At 35.5% G+C, this 21,692-nt stretch overlaps 1 protein-coding gene across 3 annotated transcripts in view; it reads left to right on the top strand.

Annotated features, from left to right (window-relative positions):
• LOC129251201 (phosphofurin acidic cluster sorting protein 2) overlaps window positions 1-21,692 on the top strand; it is a 92,782-nt gene that overhangs the window by 4,697 nt on the left and 66,393 nt on the right. For 2 of the 3 annotated variants that reach the window (XM_054890571.1, XM_054890564.1), the window contains exon 2: window positions 889-1,193. In XM_054890571.1, the coding sequence (XP_054746546.1) occupies window positions 889-1,193 (305 nt within the window). The remainder of the gene's footprint in view (window positions 1-888; window positions 1,194-21,692) is intronic. The other variant, XM_054890567.1, reaches the window with a different exon arrangement.

Raw genomic sequence — 21,692 nt, 5'->3', positions numbered from 1 at the left:
GGATGTAGGGATGGTATGACGCCAGTCTTGTTTATTTTAAACTTCACCGTATATGTAGAGTTTTGTCATATTGCTTTTTTGTTGTTTTGTTAATTTTTTTGCTATAAATGAACTAATTCAATTTTTGTAGATTTATGAATAAATATGAATTCGGAATTAAAGTGCATCAACAGTTTTTCCAAATTTTTCAATCTTTTGGGATATAAGAAAATATGCTGCTGTGTGTAGAGTTAAGTCCTTCACTGAATAAGAATTGTATAATTTGCCTCTACTTATAATATATACTTGTTATAAATACACTATTTATAAATATGTTAATAAATATATCAAAATATATTACTTTTTAACTTTCTTTGTTTGCATTAGTTCCATTAGTCCACAAGCAACATTCATATATTATTGCAACTTTCTCTGTTGCAAACTTCTACAATAGTTAAATTGAGATTCATTAAAAAATTGTACGATATGATTTATAAGTTAATAATTTTACTTTCACATTTCTTTTCAATGCTTGCAATTCAATTACCACAACACTGGCAAACCGAAACTACCCTTCAATGTTACTATGCAACAATACTCCTACACTAAAACCACTACATATCCTAACAAAAACAAATAAAAAAATAAAAATGCCGCCAACGTATATCAATGTACAATTAACAACATACTAATAAAAATTAAAAACTAACTAAAAACCATAAATTAAACAAAAAAAAACACAAACAAACATTTCAAAAACTATGATGTTCGAACTAATGTCTAATACCATATTTACACATATACGAAAAAAAATTAAAAAATTATTAATGCTTTGCATGTTTGTTCACACTCTTTGTTAAATGTATACATTTTAAAATTGCAAAAAATACATACAAATCGTAACAACAGCAATCGCATTGGCTACAATTTACCCTTCTCTCCCTTCTCTCGCTCAAACGCACATAGACTGGTTATATTGTTGCAACGTCGCAAAAAATACAAATCACGCACCATCTTGGGCTACAAAACCCTGGCCGAGGGCATTATACGTATGGATGCAGTGCTGCAAAAGTCCATGGACATGACAGTCGAACTGACGGCATCCGGCAAAAATGGCCGACCGGGCACAACTGTGGCGTGTCTACGCGCCGAACGCGTCTCATCCATTCCAGTTGATCATGACAATAAGAATAATAATAGCGTACTACTGGCAGGTGAGTAAAAGGCAATAAAAAGCAATAAATAAGGAAGAGGTTGAATAAAGAAATAAGGCGCATTAAGATTATGAATTAACATATTTACAATAACTTCAACTTATCCGTAAACTAGGTTGCACTTAAGTTGATGCGTTGAAGAAGAACATAACGTTATTCTTTTGTTTGTGGCTAAATGAACAGGTTGGTTTGTGTTTTATATGTGCGTGTTTAAGCACAGAGGTAAATAACAGAAATCGTCCACACACAACAATGTGAAATTATGCCCGTCATCCGAAAAGTTCAGGAAGCACAACGAGAACAAAAACTGAAAAAAGAAATTAAACAAATAAATAAACTGTAAATGTACTCTCAATATATTATATGTACAATATTGCTGCGTTTTATCAGCTGATTCCCACAATTGGTTCAACCTACTGCTTTAAATAAAATAAATATGTTTTAATCTTGCAACGCCAGCAGGTCCCCCAAACTTCCGTGACTCTGAGCGTCTTATAACTGATTTTGTGCTTGACAAGAGGTTGACATTTTATGGCGATTGAGTTGAGTTGTCGCTCTGCTATACAGCAGTAAGAACATGCTTGCAGTTGCTGCTTTTGTTAAACTTTCTTATCGTTGATATACATTTTTTTTCTTAATTCAATTGTGTGCTCTCGAAATGAGCACTCTTGTCTCAAGAGTTGTTATTTATTCAGATGTTTTTTTTTCCGCAAAGATACTTATGCAAAAATGTAGATTCTTTCAGGTTTTACTATTTTTATCCAAAATAAGGCTCTAAAAAATTATATGCGAAAAATTAAATGCACACCGCCCACCATGAGCACGTCCAGAGCTAAAATCCGCCAAACAGTCAATTCATGAATGCCTAATTGTTGAAAACGTTGAGATATTGATGTTAAAGGTTGTTTATGGTAATAGCATTTTGCGCTACAACAGCAATATTCTCAACAGAACATGCAGTTTTTGTCTGCCAGTCCTCTTGCTATTCTCGGCAGAATCAGTTTCTTGAAATTGCTTCACCAACCATTCCAAATGAGTCGACAATATTTGTGGTATTATTTTCATCACAAAAAAAAAAAAAAAATTTTGTCATATGCTGTTGTTAAGATCGAACATTTTCATTAGTTTAAATAATTTTAACGCGTTGTTCTATCGTGTGAAATTCTACAAAAACATACTTGAAAAATGTCAAGGATGACATTAAAAAGATACCGTCTAGGAATTATTCACTATTGACATATACATAGACTACATTTTTGAATGACTTTAATTGCTCCCGCCTAATAAAACAGTGAATGACTCGTATTTCAAGTTATGTTATATGACAATATACGGGACCATTCAGTAGTGCCTGCGTTCGAAACTACGGACATGTAACACCAGACTGTGGCAATCCAGCGAGTGTATTTCTATCGAGAAAAAAGCTTCTCATAAACAACTATCTGGTACTTTTGTTCACTGGAAATTCAGTGGATAATTGTATGTAAAATCTCTCAAAAATGTTTGTTTTCCCATAACACAAGTTTTGCTTGAGCTACAGATCTTCTAAGATTCTTAAAAAATCTGATTAACCAATTTACACGCACATTGGCTTCAAGCGGAATTTCCATCCACATCCCATTAAGAAAAGAGTGGTCAGGATGCAGCGTTTCGCGGATGGGTGAACCTCTTAGCGGATCGCTCTAAGTTCGATGGAAAGGTTGGTGGATAAGTATTCTGCGAGGAGCTTTCCATCAAGCTCAAGTTCAGGTTACCGCACCGAGGCAGCGTATTTCAAACGGAAACAGCTGCTATTAAAGTATAAATTACCTTAGAAAATACTCGGGTCTTGTAATTAAGGTCATATATTACTATGTAAGGTGCGTACGGTGAAACTTTTCATTGCTTGGAATTCGTTTGTGGCAGGTGTGTGGAGGATGAGGTAGAATCAAGTCAGTTGTTCTTCTTTTGCGGGACCAATATTTTGTCATGCGCCGAAATAGCTGATAACATGATGAATTTTCTCAGTAGTACGAAGTCCTTCACATAATCTTAAATAGTTTTGTTCCAAGAATTATAGAAAACAAGATCGCGCCCATCAGAGAGGCGTGAAGTCGCACTGGTGCAGTTGCGTGAGAGAAAAATTCGAAGAAGAGGAAGTTGTACAAATAATACTTCAATAATCCGTTACACTTTATTTTACTTCTAAACAGGTCAACTGCCTTTCTTCAAATGCATATACGAATGAGAAAATCTTTCCTGGAATATATACGATTTGCCAGTGCTGTATTTATATGCTTGTGCGTTGAAAAAAATTGTTATTCTCAATTTTATGTCAATTTTACAACACGAGTTGGATGTCTACATGAGAATTACAATTTCGTCAAAAATTTGAGAGAAGCTGTTTTTTTTAATAAGTTAGCTATTATAATAACTATAATTTGAGTTCGACAGTAATCGAAATTCGACCCTACTACACACCATGTGCTCCTAACTTTTTGAGCCACCAGAAGCGGATTTAATTAAATTTACCTTCAAAGTTTTTCTCCGAACCCCTTTTACCATACTCATGCCTACAAATATTTCTTTTCTTTTAAATATATTTCAAGCCAAGAGCGAGAATGGGAGTAAACCTGCCGAAAGTTGGGCGGACTCATATGACAGCAACCACGTGCATGCATACATTAACATATTTTTACTTTTCACCAAGAAATCTATTTTCAGTTACTAAAAGTACCTTCCATAGAAGCTATTTTTGTTCATATCTGACTTTCAGGTAAAAAGTAGGATAATAATAGGTCTATCGATAAGTTCGTGCGGTTTTACAACAGATGGCGTAACTTGATTATTATTCCATCGATCCACATTTCCAAACATTCATTGGAGAGCTACTGTCGTAAGGCACAAACGTCAGTATAAGTTTTTTATTTGAAGCGTAAACAACAATATTTTTACCACACTTGAAAATGTCGAATTTCGTGCCAAATAATGTGTTTTTGCGGGGAATTCTTCTTCATTATTTTAATATGAAGAAAAAAGCAGCCGAAAGTCATCGTATCTTGGTGGAAGTTTATGGTGAGCATGCTCTAGCTGAGCGAACGTGCCAGAAGTGGTTTGCACGCTTTAAAAGTGGTGATTTTGGCTTGGAAGACGAAGAACGCGAGGGTGCGCCGCCAAAGTTCATGGATACCGAATTGGAGGAATTGCTCGATCAAGATTCGGCTCAAACGCAAGAAGAGGTTGCAAAAACTTTGGGAGTTGATCAATCAACCATTTCCAAACGTTTAAAAGCCATGGGAATGATCCGAAAGGTAGGCCATTGGGTGCCGTATGAATTGAAGCCAAGAGACGTTGAACGCCGTTTTATGGCATGCGAACAACTGCTTCAACGGCACAAAAGAAAGGGTTTTTTGCATCGAATTGTGACTGGCGATGAAAAGTGGGTCCATTACGACAATCCAAAACGTCGGGCAACGTATGGATACCCTGGCCATGCTTCAACATCGACGTCGGCGCAGAATATTCATGGCCTGAAGGTTATGCTGTGTATCTGGTGGGACCAGCTGGGTGTTGTGTATTATGAGCTACTGAAACCGAATGAAACGATTACGGGGGATGTCTACCGACGACAATTGATGCGTTTGAGCCGAGCACTGCGAGAAAAACGGCCGCAATACGCCGATAGACACGACAAAGTTATTTTGCAACATGACAATGCTCGGCCACATGTTGCACAAGTGGTCAAAACATACTTAGAAACGCTCAAATGGGATGTCCTACCCCACCCGCCGTATAGTCCAGACCTTGCGCCATCCGATTACTATCTCTTCCGATCGATGCAACATGGCCTGGCTGACCAGCACTTCCGTAATTACGATGAAGTCAAAAAATGGATCGATTCGTGGATTGCGGCAAAACCGACCGAATTTTTCACAAAGGGAATCCGTGAATTGCCAGAAAGATGGGAAAAAGTAGTAGTAAGCGATGGACAATACTTTGAATATTAAATTTGTAACCATTTTACGTCAATAAAGTTTCAAATTTCGAAAGAAAACCGCACGAACTTATTCATAGTCCTATATCAGTTTTGTGTTTGCGTTTTAATGGTAGTGTATAATAAAGGGTCTTCCAAAACTGACGCCTAGATGCCAGTAGGAAATAGTTCGTAGACGGTACCACTTTTTAAGTCATCTTTGACATTTGTCAAGCAGCCAAGTGCACAATTAAGCACAATAGAACAACGCATTAAAATTATTGAAATTTATTATGCTAAGATGGTCGATTTTTAAGAACAACAAATCGCAAAATTCGTGATTTTTTTTTGGTGGAAATAATCGTCCGAATGAGTCCACATTTCAAAGGTTGGTGCTGTCGAGGATAGAAAAAGGACTGGCAGACCAAAAATTGTTGAAAATATTGCTGCTGTTTTCAATAACACTGGTCGACAAAAAATGATTATTTTTCTGATTCAAGCATCGGACCCGGCCTATCTTATAGATTTTTCATCGCTGAATACGAATCTGACCTTAAAAGGTTTCCATCACGTCAGGATTTTTGGTAAATGAAGCCTAAAAGGTCAAAAAATGGCCATTTTAGCCATTTTTGATAATTTGTTTTGGGATAGAAATTTTTTTTTTTCAATTTTCGACGAAAAGGTTGCATAGTACAACTCTTTAGCTTTAAAACCCATTTTTTAAAATTATTGTACGATTTTTTAAAAAAAAGTTATGACATTTTGAAATTAACAGTTTCAGTTACGTATACGTTGGGTATAACGTCTATTGGCGTAACTGAAACTGTTAATTTCAAAATGTCATAACTTTTTTTTTAAAAATCGTACAATAATTTAAAAAAATGGGTTTTAAAGCTAAAGAGTTGTACTATGCAACCTTTTCGTCAACAATTGAAAAAAAAAAATTTCTATCCCAAAAAAAATTATCAAAAATGGCTAAAATGGCCATTTTTTGACCTTTTAGGCTTCATTTACCAAAAATCCTGACGTGATGGAAACTTTTTAAGGTCAGATTCGTATTCAGCGATGAAAAACCTATAAGATAGGCCGGGTCCGATGCTTGAATCATTTTCAGTGTCGACCTGTGTAATTAGACGTTCTACTATTTGGCGGATTTTATCTTTAGATGTGCTCATGGTGGACATTTTAGTGATGTTATATTTCTCATGTAACTGTTAAGGGATGTATTTTGGCACCTGAAGGAATCTAAATTTTTACATGTTTTATTTTAAAACAACGTCTAGGCGCGTCTTTTGAAAGGCCCTTTACTTATTTAGAGCAGTTTTCAGATGTAAACCCGAGCACATGGCAGCTTTTTCAAAACGTATAAATAAAGAACTACATCATATCAGTAAAATCAGGTGGAATTTGGGCCGTACCTATAGTAGATCTGCACACGAAACTCGGCCCTTACAGAGCGGCAATAGGACTGAACACTTTAAAGAAGTCGCAAAACGATAGTTACGGTAATGGCAAGATTCTGATCGATATTTTGGAGCACACCCGCCTACAATTGCCACCTCGACGTTTACAAAGGCAAGAGTGGATATGGGATGTTGAAAAATAAAACGAGTGTATCCATGTATACATAGATGGCTCAAGGCTCGAGGGCAGCGTGGGCGGAGGCGTATATATTGAACATCTGGGGATTTGCTTTAGCTTTAGGCTTTCGTATTCCCTATTATTGCAGTGACTCGGCACAACCGTTCCAAATAGAATATTCAGAATGATACTGGTATACCCCTATAAACATGTGAGCTATTTATTTTTGAGAAATGAATGAAAGATAGTAAAGTATCCCACAATTCTGGCCGACTCTCAATGTTAAATGCAGCACATCATCCCTGCTATGCGAAAATTAGCGTAGCGTTAAGGGGGGAGCCTGGTTTATGAGGTCTAAAACTTGCATCTCTTGGCGATTTTTTTTTTAAGGAAAAAATTAATTTAGCACTGCAAAGTTTTTTCTATCTTTTAATGAACATTTAAAAAGTATAAAAAATAAAAATAGTAAAATAAGTTGAAAAAAATGTTTAACATAGAAATTAGTAGAGCGCTGCAACGCTAGAGTTTACAACTGGCATACAAGATACAGCTCGTAATTATTATCTAAAGCAAAAAATTCAAATGGATTTCTAATTATAATGATTTTTTATTCTAGATGAATTAAGAAAACTGAGAGAAATTCCAAAATTTCAACTTTTTGGAGGTTTAAAAAAAAATGTTTTTCTATAAAAAAAAATTCACTTCAACTTGGTATAAAAATCTTGATAGTAGAGAATTTAATACTGAAGGGAACAAGCTATGATTCATTTCAGAAGGTTCATTCGTTTTTTTTCATTCATGTACGCAAATTCAAAGAAATCATAAAAATTAAAAGTCGAGAAAAGAAGATAAAGTTTGTACTATAGCTGTCCGGTCACAGCGTTACTACCTAACGCTCGCCTACCTTTGGCTTTGTATCTACGGAAATATTTATTCGCTTAAAACGAAAAAAAAAATAATAATAATTTTTTTGACCTTATAAACCAGGCTCCTCCTTAACACACTAATTTATTATAACGGAGCAGGGTCTCATAGACAGACACACTCAGAGGCTTGGTGTGCAGACACATAACTTCTGCAGAAGCTGCCTACACGAAGAAGAGGAAAAGACAATCTCGCACCTTCTGTGCTACGGCTCTGTTCTATCGAAATGAAGATCCATCACTTTCTGTAGAAGATTTTATAGTGATTTAGAAGATCTCATTCCGTGGAAATCAGGGATCTTCTAAAATTTTCGAAATGTTCACATTGGTTTTAGGGAAATCAGAACAAGTTTGCCATGAGATATCACAATGGGCTATGAACCTTATTTTATAGGTTGGGCCGATCCTAATTGTGTGAAGTCAGCCACACAGCAAAGTGTTCCCAAATTTTTATTGAAGGGACGATGAGAAAAGGTGAATAAAATGTTAAAGTGCAACTTGTTGCAGCTGTAAATTTCTGAATATAATTTTCATACTTACATTTCGTCTTGACACAGATTTATAAATGCACTTATTCAAAAGAGAAGAAAATCAATTTTACCTAAAAGGACCGAAATTAAAATTTTTCTCTTCAAATTTATTCGTCCATGTTATATCAAATTTTTTAAAATTATTTTTGCTCCCGTTTAGTTAACGTTTTGCCATCAATTGCGCATATTTGATGTTTTCGAAATGAAGAATCCATTTAATTTTTATTTTTGGCCACAGGCATCCCATAGAGAGTCATACTAAAGAGATTTGATCGTTACTGAGAAAAAATTGCTATAATTTGTATGGTCTACATCTGTGCGTTCATACTCTGCTTCGCACAAGTCCACTACGCTAGCCATGCCAGCAGAAGCTATTATTTGCTAGCAATTACTCAACTCAGCAGTTTAGTTGCCACCCGTACATATGTACAGACGAGTACATATGCCCATATATAGTTTCATATGTATGTATAATCGTGCATGCAACCTAATATTTCACACAACATTATTTAATAATCATTATGGCCCATTTAAAAGTTACTCAACTTCTTACTTTCTACTATTTTTAGCTTTGTATACAGACGCTGGAATATTGAAATTATAAGAAAATTATATTTACATATGGTGGTATGCATGTGTTTGCGTGTGTTTGGCTGGCATAGTAGTGGGCAAAGCTATGCCCCATGTTGCACGAACCAGCAACGAAATGCTAGAAATGTGTGAATAGGAAATTCCATTTTTTGTTACAAGTGCAAAAGAATTTCTAAATAAGAGGACAATAAAAAATAAAAAATTACACACATACATGCTTATATAATATATCGATATACATATATATGAAACGATGTGTGAAAGCAAGCAGCTGCTATGCCTCAACGCCGCAACAACAACAACAATAACAAAAAATTGTGAATCAATGAATAGCTGCTGAAGGAAGAAAAACAGCACAACGAAAGCAACAAGCATCTCTTTGAACGAGTGCAATAGACGCAAGAATTTTTCATTTATTGAAATTGTGGTTGATTGCTGCAGAAAGACTATTTTCAGCAAACTATTTGAATAATTTAATAGCAATTTCCTATAGTTTTCTTCTTCCTGTTCGCACAAAGTTGCTGAAATGCTTACCCAGTGACTAAACAGCGAAAGCCTGGAAAATGTACAATCGTTTTTGCAATTGCAATGTGCATATTTCATTTTGTTGCCGCAAGTTGATGGTGAAGCTTTTTAATTTTTTTGCGTTTGCTTGTTTCGTTTTAGTTGTTGCTGAGTGCTACCACTGCATGGCTCTTGATTTTCTGATTTCCCAAATACTTCAAAAGTTTTCTCAAGCCTCAACTCATTCTGTTCTTATTTTCACATGCCGCTAGCTACTGGCAACCGAAAGCCATTTGTAACTCGTGGAATTGTTTTTGTTGTGTGTTTTTTTCTTTTGAGTTCGGCTGCAACTTGTTTCGCTTTCATGCTGTGCCACACTTTTTCACTGCTAATGCTTTGCCGCAAATTGCAGAGCATATTCTCCACATTTGTGTAGTCCTGTTGTTGATGACGCGCTGCTTCTCCGCATGAATAGTTTGTGCTATTCCGCTTGCATATTGTGAGTGCGGTTGGACTTGTATTGTGCTGATTGTTGTCGCTGCTGCTGTAGCATGCATGCCACATCCACTCGCTCATTTTTTTATTGTTGTTGGTGGTTGCTGATGATTGTGGCGACATTCGGTTGTTTAAATTTGCAACTGCTGGAGCACCACCGCTATTGCTGGCTTGTATGCTGGGCTTGTTACTAGATCGGGCATGTTGTTGCTCTGAATTTCTGGCCCAAAAGTATTGTGCAGGCATGCATGTTAGGGTGGTCCTTAAATGTAGGAAGAAAATTATTATATTAGATTTCCTAAACCTCAACTCCGAACTCTGTCGAAGATTTATATATATGAAATTACTTTTAGTAGACTAAAATAATTGAAATAATTTTTGTTTTAATGTAATACCTAAAATTGATACTCCTATAGTCGAATATATCACCTATCATCAATTTTTGTCACTATTGGAGACTGTTAAGACGCGCTGCGTAATAGCCAAGTTTCAGACCGAAAAAGGTGGAGTCTCAAAGAATTTAAAATAAAAATAAACAAAATTTAACAATATATTTAATAGATCGGGACCAAAATTTATAAGTGATATCTTTGACCATACTAATATTGGCTTTAAGTATTAAATTAAAAAAAAATTGTCACATTTTTTGAATCTTCGTACAGTAATTTGAATTTTGAACCCTGTGCGATACGCCTGAACCGCCTCCAAACGGAACCAAAAATTTATATGTACAGTTTGTCAACAAAATGTTTTGACATCCTAAAATATTCAAATTATTTGCACTTCTTTAATTAAAACTATGGCTTCTTATTGAATTTGGAGAGCCTTTCAAAATTATTTCAGTAACTTACATAACCTGCATAACTGTACTTCGTAACGGTAAATACTTTGCTTTTCGTAGCTGTCAAAAAAGAGGTTTTTACATATCTATTTTCGCCATTGGGGCTAATATGATTTGATATGCCGTTATTTCACTGAGTTGTTGTTATTTCACTCTTAGTCAGCAATCAGTCATATGATTAAATCGTGAGTGATTTCTTGTTCGAAATATCAAATCGAGCGTAAATTATAAAGAAGCCAAAAAATCTTGGTAAATAGACATGGTTTGAGGAGACTCAGTCGGTCTATTGTAGTTATACATATAAAGTATGCAACAGAAAATGTTTTATTAAACCCGACAAAGAATTTAAAACATAATAAATAAACTGTTGAGAAAAGTGTCAGCAAATCGACAAGAGATCTTGATAGTGAGTTTGAGATGAGTGTGGGGTTGAATTTTCTCGAGAAGTAGTTCGCCAAATTTTGGGGAAAAAATCGTGAAACGATACGTATTTTCTTAAACAAGCACACTGTCCAATCACTTCCTTGACAAACTGTATGTGATATCTTTGATCCCGGTTTTACCGATTGAAACGGCGAGACCGAAAAGAATCGTTCATTCGATGTTTTTAAGGACAACCCTAATGAATTTATGTGACTGTTTCGAACTGACTTGATTGCAATGCAAATGCGAAGATGCAAAATTAGAGCAAAGCAGCAAAGTTATGACCAGAGAGGGATGTGGTGAATATAGCCACGCCCCTTGGGGTAGAGTGGTAAAATTGCTGACTATGATGCCTGGAGGAAGTTAATAGTTCTTGTTACGTATGCTATGAATTTGGAATAGTGCAAGCGCATTGAAGTGTGTGCAAGCCTTTCCTGTTTGTAAGTCGTTTTGCCGATTTTGTCAGCTTTCGATGCAATGAAATGAATGGTGTAAAGAACTGCAACGTCATCTTCATCATCATCGTCATCCAGTGCTTAAGCGATTTTAATGCGCTAACAAAGCAAATACACAAAATTCCATCTCGCCCATCGAATCAATTGGGAAATGCAAATGTTTGGGGAGGGGGGGTATGCAAGATATTATTGACGCTTGTACGTAAGGAAAAATATATGGTATATGAGTATGCAGATATTGGGTGTTAGTTTAGAAGTGGATAACCTATTTAAAAAAAATAAAGCACTATGAACTAACGTTAGGAGAATCGATATATAAAGAAGTAAATACTCGATTCCCTAAAGAACATCAATACTAAGTAGTGAAAAGTATTCAAAAGAGCTCAGTATGAATTCTTAGCACCCAAGTCAGAGTCCTGTAGTACTCAAAATAATTCCGTATTTCGTAAGTTTTAAAGCAAAGACCCTGCAGTCATTCAAAATTCGCTCAAACTGTGTTGACATTTCTTTTCATTAAGGTTTGGCAAGTCATCATGCATCGTTTAACGCCAAAACAACGTTTCCAAACTGTAGAAATTTACTTTGAGGAAAAATATATCTGTTCGAAAAGTTTACTGGTGGCATCATCTTTTTAAATGAGGAAGGAGCTGTCGTTACGATAGCGGGCGAGCGCTATCGAACCATGCTGACTGAATTTTTGTTTGGAAAAATTAATCAGCCAAACATCGTCGACATTTGGTTCCAAAAAAGCGGCACAACTTGTCATATTCAGAACATCATTGTCGCCACACGGCCAGATTTATTAGAAAATCTGGGCAAAATTTGAACTAATCGAATGGACCATGTAACTCGTAGCCGCGACGGACATATGCTGGATATCATATTCAAAAACAAAAAATGCCATGAAACTATATACCAGATTATAATAAAACCAGTCATTCCCACAATATTTCGGTTTTGTATTATATTATCACTTTAAGTTCTCAAGCTCTTAAAAACAGCCGAACCAAAGCTCGGTTCCTCTCTTTATGAAATAATATGTTTTTGAATTATTTGAATTAATGGTACTACGTTGTTTTTTAATGTTGTTTTCTCCTTCTAACCGACTATATTAACTATAAAGTGTCTAACTCTTTTACTTTCTTAACTGCATGACAAAAATAAATTTGCTGATTGTGAGACATCAGTAAATAAAATATCCACAACACGTAAATCATTTTAAATCTGATTTACAATTTGCCGCCAGTGTTTGCAATGTAAAGGGTGATTTTTTAAGAGCTATAGGAAAGTTTTTCAATAAAACACACGTAAAATTCCGAAAAATGCATTAAATTTTTATTTAAATCGATAGTGCAGTCCATATAATTTAATGTTTGAAGATTATTTCATGCAAATGTTGACCACGACTGCGCTTCAAATGGTTCATCCGCTTAGTCTAATTTGGCACACTCTTCCCAATGTTTCGGCCGGTATTTCACATATAAATGCTTTAATGTTGTCTTCCAATGCGTTAATAGAAGCAGGCTTGTCTGAATAGACATGAGCTTTAACATAGCCCCACAAAAAATAATATAAAGGCGTTATATCGCACGATCTGGGTGGCCAATTGACAGGTCCCGAACGTGAAATAAAATGTTCGCCGAACTCGCCTCTCAACAAGTCCATTGTTACGCGTGCTGTGTGGCATGTGGCATCGTCTTGCTCTTGCATTTTGGGCAAAAAAAAGTTGAATATCATTTCACAGTAGCGCCCACCATTCACAGTTACGTTACGATTCGCAGCATCTTTGAAGAAGTACGGTCCAATGATACCTCCAGCCCATAAACCGCATCAAACTGTGACCTTTTCTGGATACATTGGTAGCTCTTGCACTTCTTCTGGCTGATCTTCTCTTTAAAATCGACAATTCTGCTTATTTACGTACCCATTGATCCAAAAATGAGCTTCGTCGCTGAACACAATTTTTCGATAAAAAAGTGGATCTTCGGCCAACTTTCCAAGAGCCCATTCACCAAAAATTCTGCGTTGCGGTAGGTCGTTCGGCTTCAATTCTTGCACCAGCTGTATTTTGAAAGGCTTCACACCTAAATCCTTTCGCAAAATTTTCCACGTTGTTGAGTAACAAAGGCCCAATTGCTCCGAACGGCGACGAATCGATAATTGATGGTCATCATTAACACTGGCCGATACAGCTGCGATATTTTCTTCAGTTCGCACTCTACGTAAGCGTGTTGGTGGTTTGATGTCCAATAATGTAAATTTGGTTCTAACTTTAATCACAATAGCTCGAATAGCCGCTTCAGTGGGTCGATTAAACTGACCATAAAATGGAAGAAGCGCGCGATAAACGCATTTTTATAATAAAATTCAATGATTTGCAAGCGTTGTTCGTTTGAAAGACGATTCATGGTCAAATTATAGACCAAACTGAAGATGTTTGACAGTGAAACAAAACACGAAACGTGCATCAGCTGTTTAAACCAACTGTTTAAAAAGATAATAGCTAAAAAATCACCCGTTATTACCGTCGGATTTCGTTCTAACCCGTTGTTTGAAAGGAAGGGTATGTGCAAATATCCTTAAAGAAATTTTTGAGCTCAATGGAGAGACTCGATATGCTATTGATAACATTTCATCGGCACTAAGCTGAAATAAATAAAAGGATATATATTGCGTTCTAACGTACATTCTCTTTACTATATTATAATAAAATGTCAAGGCCTTTTCAAACTTCCAATGAGTGGTTTTTAATGGATCACCCGAAAAATAAGTCAATACTTATATGTACATATATTATGTATTATAATTATGTATATCCCAAATTAGCTTCTTTTCATCGCTGTCAGCTTAGGCTCTACCTTGAAACATTTTGCTTGCTAATTTTCATTCATACAAATATACTTTCTGCGCATATTTTTTTCAAAATCGATGCCAAAATATTACGTCAAAATATGCAGTATAGTAAATTTGAAATTTTATTGTATTTTGCTGGTAAACACCAAAAACAAAAAAATATATATTCAAAGAAGGCCCTTGTGTTTTCATACACTGTTGTTTGTACGGATTTCTATCTACCTTTCACATCTCTGCTCTGGCACCCATCAACCTCTAACTGAAAATAGAAAAAGTTTTGCACATATGTAGGTGCGCGTGTAATTTTGGCAAGTTGCCATGGACCTGTCATAGTACATTACAGCCTGAGGGTCAATGTGACACACAATCTTTCAAATCGTATCAAACTTATTTGTGTGTGTTTACCGTGCGCGCGTATGTACGGTTTGTCAAAAAAGTGTTTTTACAAAGTGAAAAACCGGTAAATAATTGCTAAATTAATACAATTCTGTTTTAAGTTTACTATAGTTCAACATGTCATAGAATTAGATGACTAACAAAGAACGTGAGCTGCTGGGCGTAGAACTATTTCAAGATTTCGAAAATGAAAATAGTCGCATTTAATAGTGTTTGCACACTGATTTTTAATAAAGAACTTTAATTGAAATAAATCTTTTGTTTGAAACGCTTTTTTAATGATTTTGGTCTCAACGCAGATAATCGCGTCATTTGAATAAGAAATTTGCCTACCTTTGCATTACACATGGAACGATAACAACCTTTCAATACTTCTCAGTAGTTTCTTTCGAAGAACTCATGATGATTTATTTTTATTTCGAAGGGTAAGAATTACAGCACGCGCTTCCGTAAAAGTATGAGCAAGGATACTCATCGAAATTAACTATCTAGTAAACTCCATCTCCAGTAAATGCAATTCAATTGCACCAGTTAAGTTTGGAGCTCGACCAAGTTTAGCTTACGAAACCTTTGCAATTGTTTTACTGCTCGTTGACATGTGCTGCAGAGTGGGATTAGGAATACTAAATGCTTTTGAACGCAATGCATGACCACTCTCACCTTTCATATACCTCTTTAGGCACCTTTACCTACAGGGTCCGGCACTCGAAGTGTAACCAATTAAAAAGGCCATACATTTATTTTGGAAAATTTCTTTTTATTCAATTTAAAGTAAAAAATGTGTGAAAATAATATAAAATTACGAATCAATTTACTTTTGCTCGATATGACCACCTTTTGCCTTGACTATGGCCTTGAGACGGTCCAGAAGCGATTCGCAAGCTGCCCGAATGTGATTTGCAGGTCAGGTTTGACTCATTCGCGGACAATGGCTTTTTTCAGCGCCTCGAAGCTGGTGAATTTTTTAGTTCGGACCTTGCTCTCCAAAATAGCCCAAAGAGAATAATCCATTGGATTCGCGTCTTGTTAATTTGATAGCCATTGTGTGGAAGTTATGAAGTTTAGACCGTGGTTTGTTAGCCATTCTTGGTTCACTCGAGCTTTGTGAGAGAATGCCGAGCCCTGTTGAAATGTCTATGGTATGCCACCGAAATGTTTGTCTGCCCAATGCTTCAAAGCAACCTGCAAAATACTTCTCCGATAATATATCGTATTTACCTTGACGCCAGGCGAAAACGATTGAAGAGCGCCCATCTGCGGTTACAGTGGCCCAAACCATTGCCTGTTGCGGGTGCTACCTGTCGAATTTGAAAAAGTTTTTCGTCAGAAAACAGAATATTTGGAAATTGACCACTTTCGGCCAAGCGAAGCAACTTTTTCGCTCTCTTAAGTCCGACTCTTTGCTGCTTTGGTGTGAGATCATGCGCCTTTTGGATCTTGTAATGTTTGACTTTGAGATCATTTTTCAATATGCGGTGGACGCTACGGTCAGATATTTTTAGTTCTTTCGCCATTTGATTGGCTCTTCGTCGTGGATTTCGCTCAAGTCGCTTCTTCACTTTTTGAACCATTTCACGTGACGTTGCAGTCTTTTAATGACGTTTCGCGAAGCTACCAGTATAATCGTACATTTGAAATCTATTACTGATTTTCTTTTTTCGCATTTACTCTCGGCAAAATGCTTTCGTGCGCTTGTAAACAATGCTCTGGACTGTCATTTAGCCAACTAACATCCGTGCATAATATGAGCGAGCGGTCTTAAGTTGGTTACACTTCGGGTGCTGGACCCTGTATACCACAATGACCGAACTAGCGTTTGATTGAAATAATTTAAAAAAATGTGTACTGAATATATATGCTTTTTACTTATCTACTTTACTAATGAAAGAAAAAAAAGAGGTTGTCTGTAAAGTCGGTTTACTGCCGATAGTTAAACGTGACAACCTCATAAGAAAATACTGATGGAATGGTTGCAATTTTCAAAATAAAATTTTACTTTTATTTGTTTGATAGATATTTTGGATATAGAGAAGGAGGTAAATGGAATCGCAATGGAATAGGTCAAGTTACATTTACACAAACGTGAAAAATGACGAAACATTTATCAAATTCATGAAAGATATCTTCAATTTCGATTGTGCATCAGACGTTAATAAGTCAACAACACTAAGAGGCACCATCATCGATTTGCCTTTTTCAAGACACTTTACACTCGAAACACTCCCTTTCATTTCCTACTTTTCCTATCATCGTCCTATTCTCAACAGAGAAATGGTTCATTACCATGCATACAGGAAGAAGGCATATGCAAATACAAATATGTGAATTTATATACATATGCGCATATACATACATATATATGCTCACTCAAGTAGGAGAGAGCCAGATGTCGAACGTTGCCGAACGCGGGGGCCGATTGTGCTTTGTTTGTTTTGTCGTTCGTTCCGCGCCCTCGCTTGCAGTTCAAGCAAGGTAACGACGCATGAGGAAGATAACGACACATTTTTTCGTGCGTGCAGCCGGCTAAATCGAATTATAAGGCGTTATCACGTCAAAAAGTGTTACTTTAAAAATATTAAATAGTTTATTAGAAGTTTATTAATTTTTTCCAGAGCAGCAAGAAAATTGAACTCCTATAAATTAGTGAAAACGAGATCAGAACCGGCTGTCCTGTAAAATTTCGAAAACAATTTTTTTTTTCATAAAATGTTAATAAAGTCCTTTAAGAATATGTCAAACAAATTTTAGAACGCAAATTTAAGTATTTCTTATATTACACTGCGTTACAAAAACGCACTTTTTTCTGTCCTATGAACCAAATATACTTTTTCGGAAATATTCTGAAAATTCATTTAATTCATTTTTAATACTGTAAACCAGTTGCTCACTAATTGCCCATTGCCGAAGGAACTTAACCAATGAAGGACTATTTTCATTTGCAACGCAAGCACATTCCTCTTCCAATAGAAAGGTTTTGGTACGCCAAAGTTACGAATCCTTAATGGAAGCGATTTTATGTCAAGTGATCCAAGTATTGTTGACATTGCTGTAAAGTTTTATCAAAATTATTATAAATTTAGTTTTAGGCTAAGTATTTTGTAATAAGCAGTAAATGAAGAAATAAAAGAAAAAAATATTGTAATAATATAATAGTTTAAGATTTCTTCAAGGATTGAGTGTTTTGAGGAAATATCTTCGGTTTTCTTAGCTCTAAAATTTTTTTTTTTATAATTTGTTAGGATAAAATATACATTCAAAAACCTTTTTTTAAAGAAATTCTTAGGAAGTTTTTACGGTTGTAAGTTTTTTTTTTATTTTCTTGTTGTTACTTTTGAAATTAATATAATAGTTTAAGATTTCTTCAAGGATTGAGTGTTTTGAGGAAATATCTTCGGTTTTCTTAGCTCTAAAATTTTTTTTTTTATAATTTGTTAGGATAAAATATACATTCAAAAACCTTTTTTTAAAGAAATTCTTAGGAAGTTTTTACGGTTGTAAGTTTTTTTTTTATTTTCTTGTTGTTACTTTTGAAATTTTATATTTGTTATTTGTGGTGATTTGTTTTTTTTGTTGTTGCTGTTAGTAATTGGTTTTGTTTTTGGAATATATTATGTTTTGTTATATATTTGGTAAATGTTAAATGTTGCTATTTTTGTAAACTTTGTTATTATTATTGGTAATTTTTTTTGTTAATTGTTTTTTTTTTTTAAGTTTTTCTCAGATTTTTTTCTAGTATTTTTTATTAATAGCTGAGACTATGCTTAGTAATCCTTGAAAGTTTCATAATGGCTTTCCGAGATATATTGAAATACGTATAGCGAATCAGTGAAAAGTCAGTGCAAAATGCTGCTCTAGCAAAGCGCTCGTAAATTACGTCTTTTTGCAAGCCGATCGAAGCGTCGCTACGTACATTAGTAAGCAGATATGCTGTATTTTTCACTAATTCTCTGTATGTATTTGAATACATATAACTCGAAAATTTATATGAGTTCCACTATGAAATTTAAGGGATTACTGAGCTATTAATGAAAAACGAAAAATTCATAGACAAAACAGGTTAATTGAGAAGCCTTCAGTAATTTCGTTTTCTTGAATAGCTGAGGAAGTATGGAATAATTTTTTTTTTAATTTTTCAAATACTACTACTCTCACTAACTAATGATTTTTGCATGTCATAAAGTTTGAAGTAGTTTAAGTAAATATAATTAGCTTAAAAAATATAAATGCTAAAAAACCAACAATTTATTTCCAAAAAAAAATAAAAACAAAAACGTAAAACGCGCTGTAAAAACACTTTCTAGACAAACTGTACTTAAGACTGTATACAGTCGGAAAAACAATCGTGCAACAAAGTTATTGCCTGAAAATTGTTGTAAACTAATTGCGACCGCTACACTGTGCGAAATTTTGTTTACAATTCACTTTTGCCTACCAAAGTAAATGAGTTATTAATTTTGCCGCGACAGACAAACTCACACACTCCTCTTCATTCCATTCAGTTCAGCCACTCATGTATTCATTTAGCAAGTAATTCATTCATTCTTCCGGCAAATTTATATTTTATTTGGTGCTCATAATTTTTTTCATATTTTTTTGCGCCACAATAATGACTTCAACACTTTTTTGTCTCATCGCCTTGCCCTACTTTTATTTTGACAGTTTTTTTTTGTTTTTTTTTGGAAACCTTTATGGCATTGTTGCATTTTCAGCGTTGTTATTGACTTACCCAATTGTTGCTGGTTGCTTGGCTAGTGGGTTGCCGGGTTGTTTGATTTGGTAGTTGGCAACAAATTTCGTTCTCATTTCGTTTTCACTTTCAGTTACTGCTCGTTGCCTGGTTTTTATATAGTGCTTGTTATACTATTCAAGTAGTCCGACACTCGTAACCGCCTTAATACATTTCCATTACATTTTTCTGTTTGTTTTGTTGCATGTTTGTGTTTTTATTTTATTGCCATGTGCTTTTACTTTTTTAGTTTTCTGCAAATAATGAGGCGTTAGTTGTTTGGATCACTGGAATACTTTTTTGCCACAAGTGCGCAACTATAAGCTTTTTCAGAAATCTCATGTGCTCATAATCGATTTTTCATAGATACGTTTTTATGATATAAAATGGGGTCCAAAAGCGTAAAACATTGCATCCTCATATAATTCTCGTATACTTTTAAAAGGTGTTGTTTTAAGGGAACGCGAAATTTAATAACTAATATAAAAAACAAATATATGGTATATAAGGGTTCATGTTTTTGTTGAAATTATTTTATTTGTAGTTTGTAACCCATTAATGTTTAAACATGATTTTGGACGTATGCCCACTTATGAGTATCCTACAATCTATCAGTGCAATTTTTTTTAGTAAATCTGGTCTTATTTCGGCTATAACTCAATCAGTGTTGACTCACACGATCTAGCAGGTCAATTTTCAAGACAAAATCGAGAGATAATGTTTTCATTAAATTTCATTTTTAATAAATCTATGGCGGCACGTGCTATACAGGTTGTAGCTCCATCCTGTTGAAAATACATTTCGTCTTGATAAATTTCTTTCGTGTTTTGAAAATACAAATCATTGATTACAGTTCGCTTATGGTTTCCATTCGCCGTCACGTTGGCTCCAGCAGTATTTTTGAAGAAATAAGGTCCAACGATTTAAAGTTTAAACTGCCGGATGCTTAGGGCTGTTGGAAGCGAGACATTAATATCTTTTCCGATAGTATTGCAGTTTTCTTCAGGTAAACTCCTGTAAGGAGGAACTCAAAATTCTTGAACGTGCAAAAAATAGTTTCCTTATCTGGGTTCTTGACCACAGGAATATAGAGGGAAATGTAATTGCCCATGAGCTTCCCAGAAAGGGGTGGACAGAACCGGTTTCAGTTGTCCTTCTCAGACATCGGTGTCCTCTTGACAGTTGTTAAAGGGAAACGCTATAATTTCTTTCTAAAAAAAGCGTGTGATATTTCAAAAACACGGTGGCCTTAATACGATAGAAACAGAACACTTAATTTCAGTTCCATTCAATTTGCGGTGTTCACTGGTCACTGGTTGATAGGCACTCATGCGGAGAAGCTTGGTATTCCATACAATCCCTATTGCAGAAGCTGTGGTGATCCTGCAGAGAAAGAGACTTTGAGCACTTTCTCTGCAAATGTCCGGTTTTGGCGCCTAGGCACTTAAGATTCCTTAGCGTGCCCTTTGGGGATGGCTTGAGGAAATTCCCCAGTATAAATCCCTTTTCTCTCTTCCACTATATCAACAGCACTGGGTGGATGTAGGTGGTTTTCTCTTCCCTAAAATTTTACGCAGGTAGTGGTCCACATTATGGTATCAAAACGGCACATAAGTGCTACTTGAAGTGTACCTGGGGTGCTCTTGCCATCTAACCTACCTAAGGTCCAACGATACCTCCAGCACATATGCCACACCAAACAGTTAACATACTTATATTTCTTTGAATGTTGTAGTGCTTCCGACTCGGTCCACATGAGTGGACAACGAAGGCAAGGAGATCCATGAAGCCTATGTAAAAAGAACCAAAGGAACCTCTCTGCACTTGGTACGAGTAATTGGCGAATTGCGCAAAGGACGGAGGCATTGGCGAAGTTGTTTAGTGTCGACTTAAACTAAATAAGATGATTCTTGAGAGTTTCCTAGCTCTCTAGATAAAATTCTTCACGGTCAAATTTAAAGTATTGCAGTAGTGAAAACCTTCATTTTCTAGACAAATTATAAGGATTGTACCCCAAGCCAAAACAACTTTACTGCAGTTAATGATACCAAGTGCAGAACTCCTTTTGAATTCGTTTCAGTCTATTATGTTCGTGGGCGCGTTTGCGTTCGTTGTCCACCCACGGTAGCGCAATGGGTATTCCAACGTCCATATATAATATAAATCTAGTGAAGTTGTACTAAATTCCTGAGATAGAACTTTTGAAAAATTGTAGAAGATCGAAGGCAA

The sequence above is a fragment of the Anastrepha obliqua genome, chromosome 1, assembly GCF_027943255.1.
Source record: "Anastrepha obliqua isolate idAnaObli1 chromosome 1, idAnaObli1_1.0, whole genome shotgun sequence".
Classification (NCBI taxonomy): Eukaryota; Metazoa; Arthropoda; class Insecta; order Diptera; family Tephritidae; genus Anastrepha; species Anastrepha obliqua.
The sequence above is the reverse complement of the archived record's forward strand: the minus strand, read 5'-3'. Positions and strand labels throughout refer to the sequence as shown.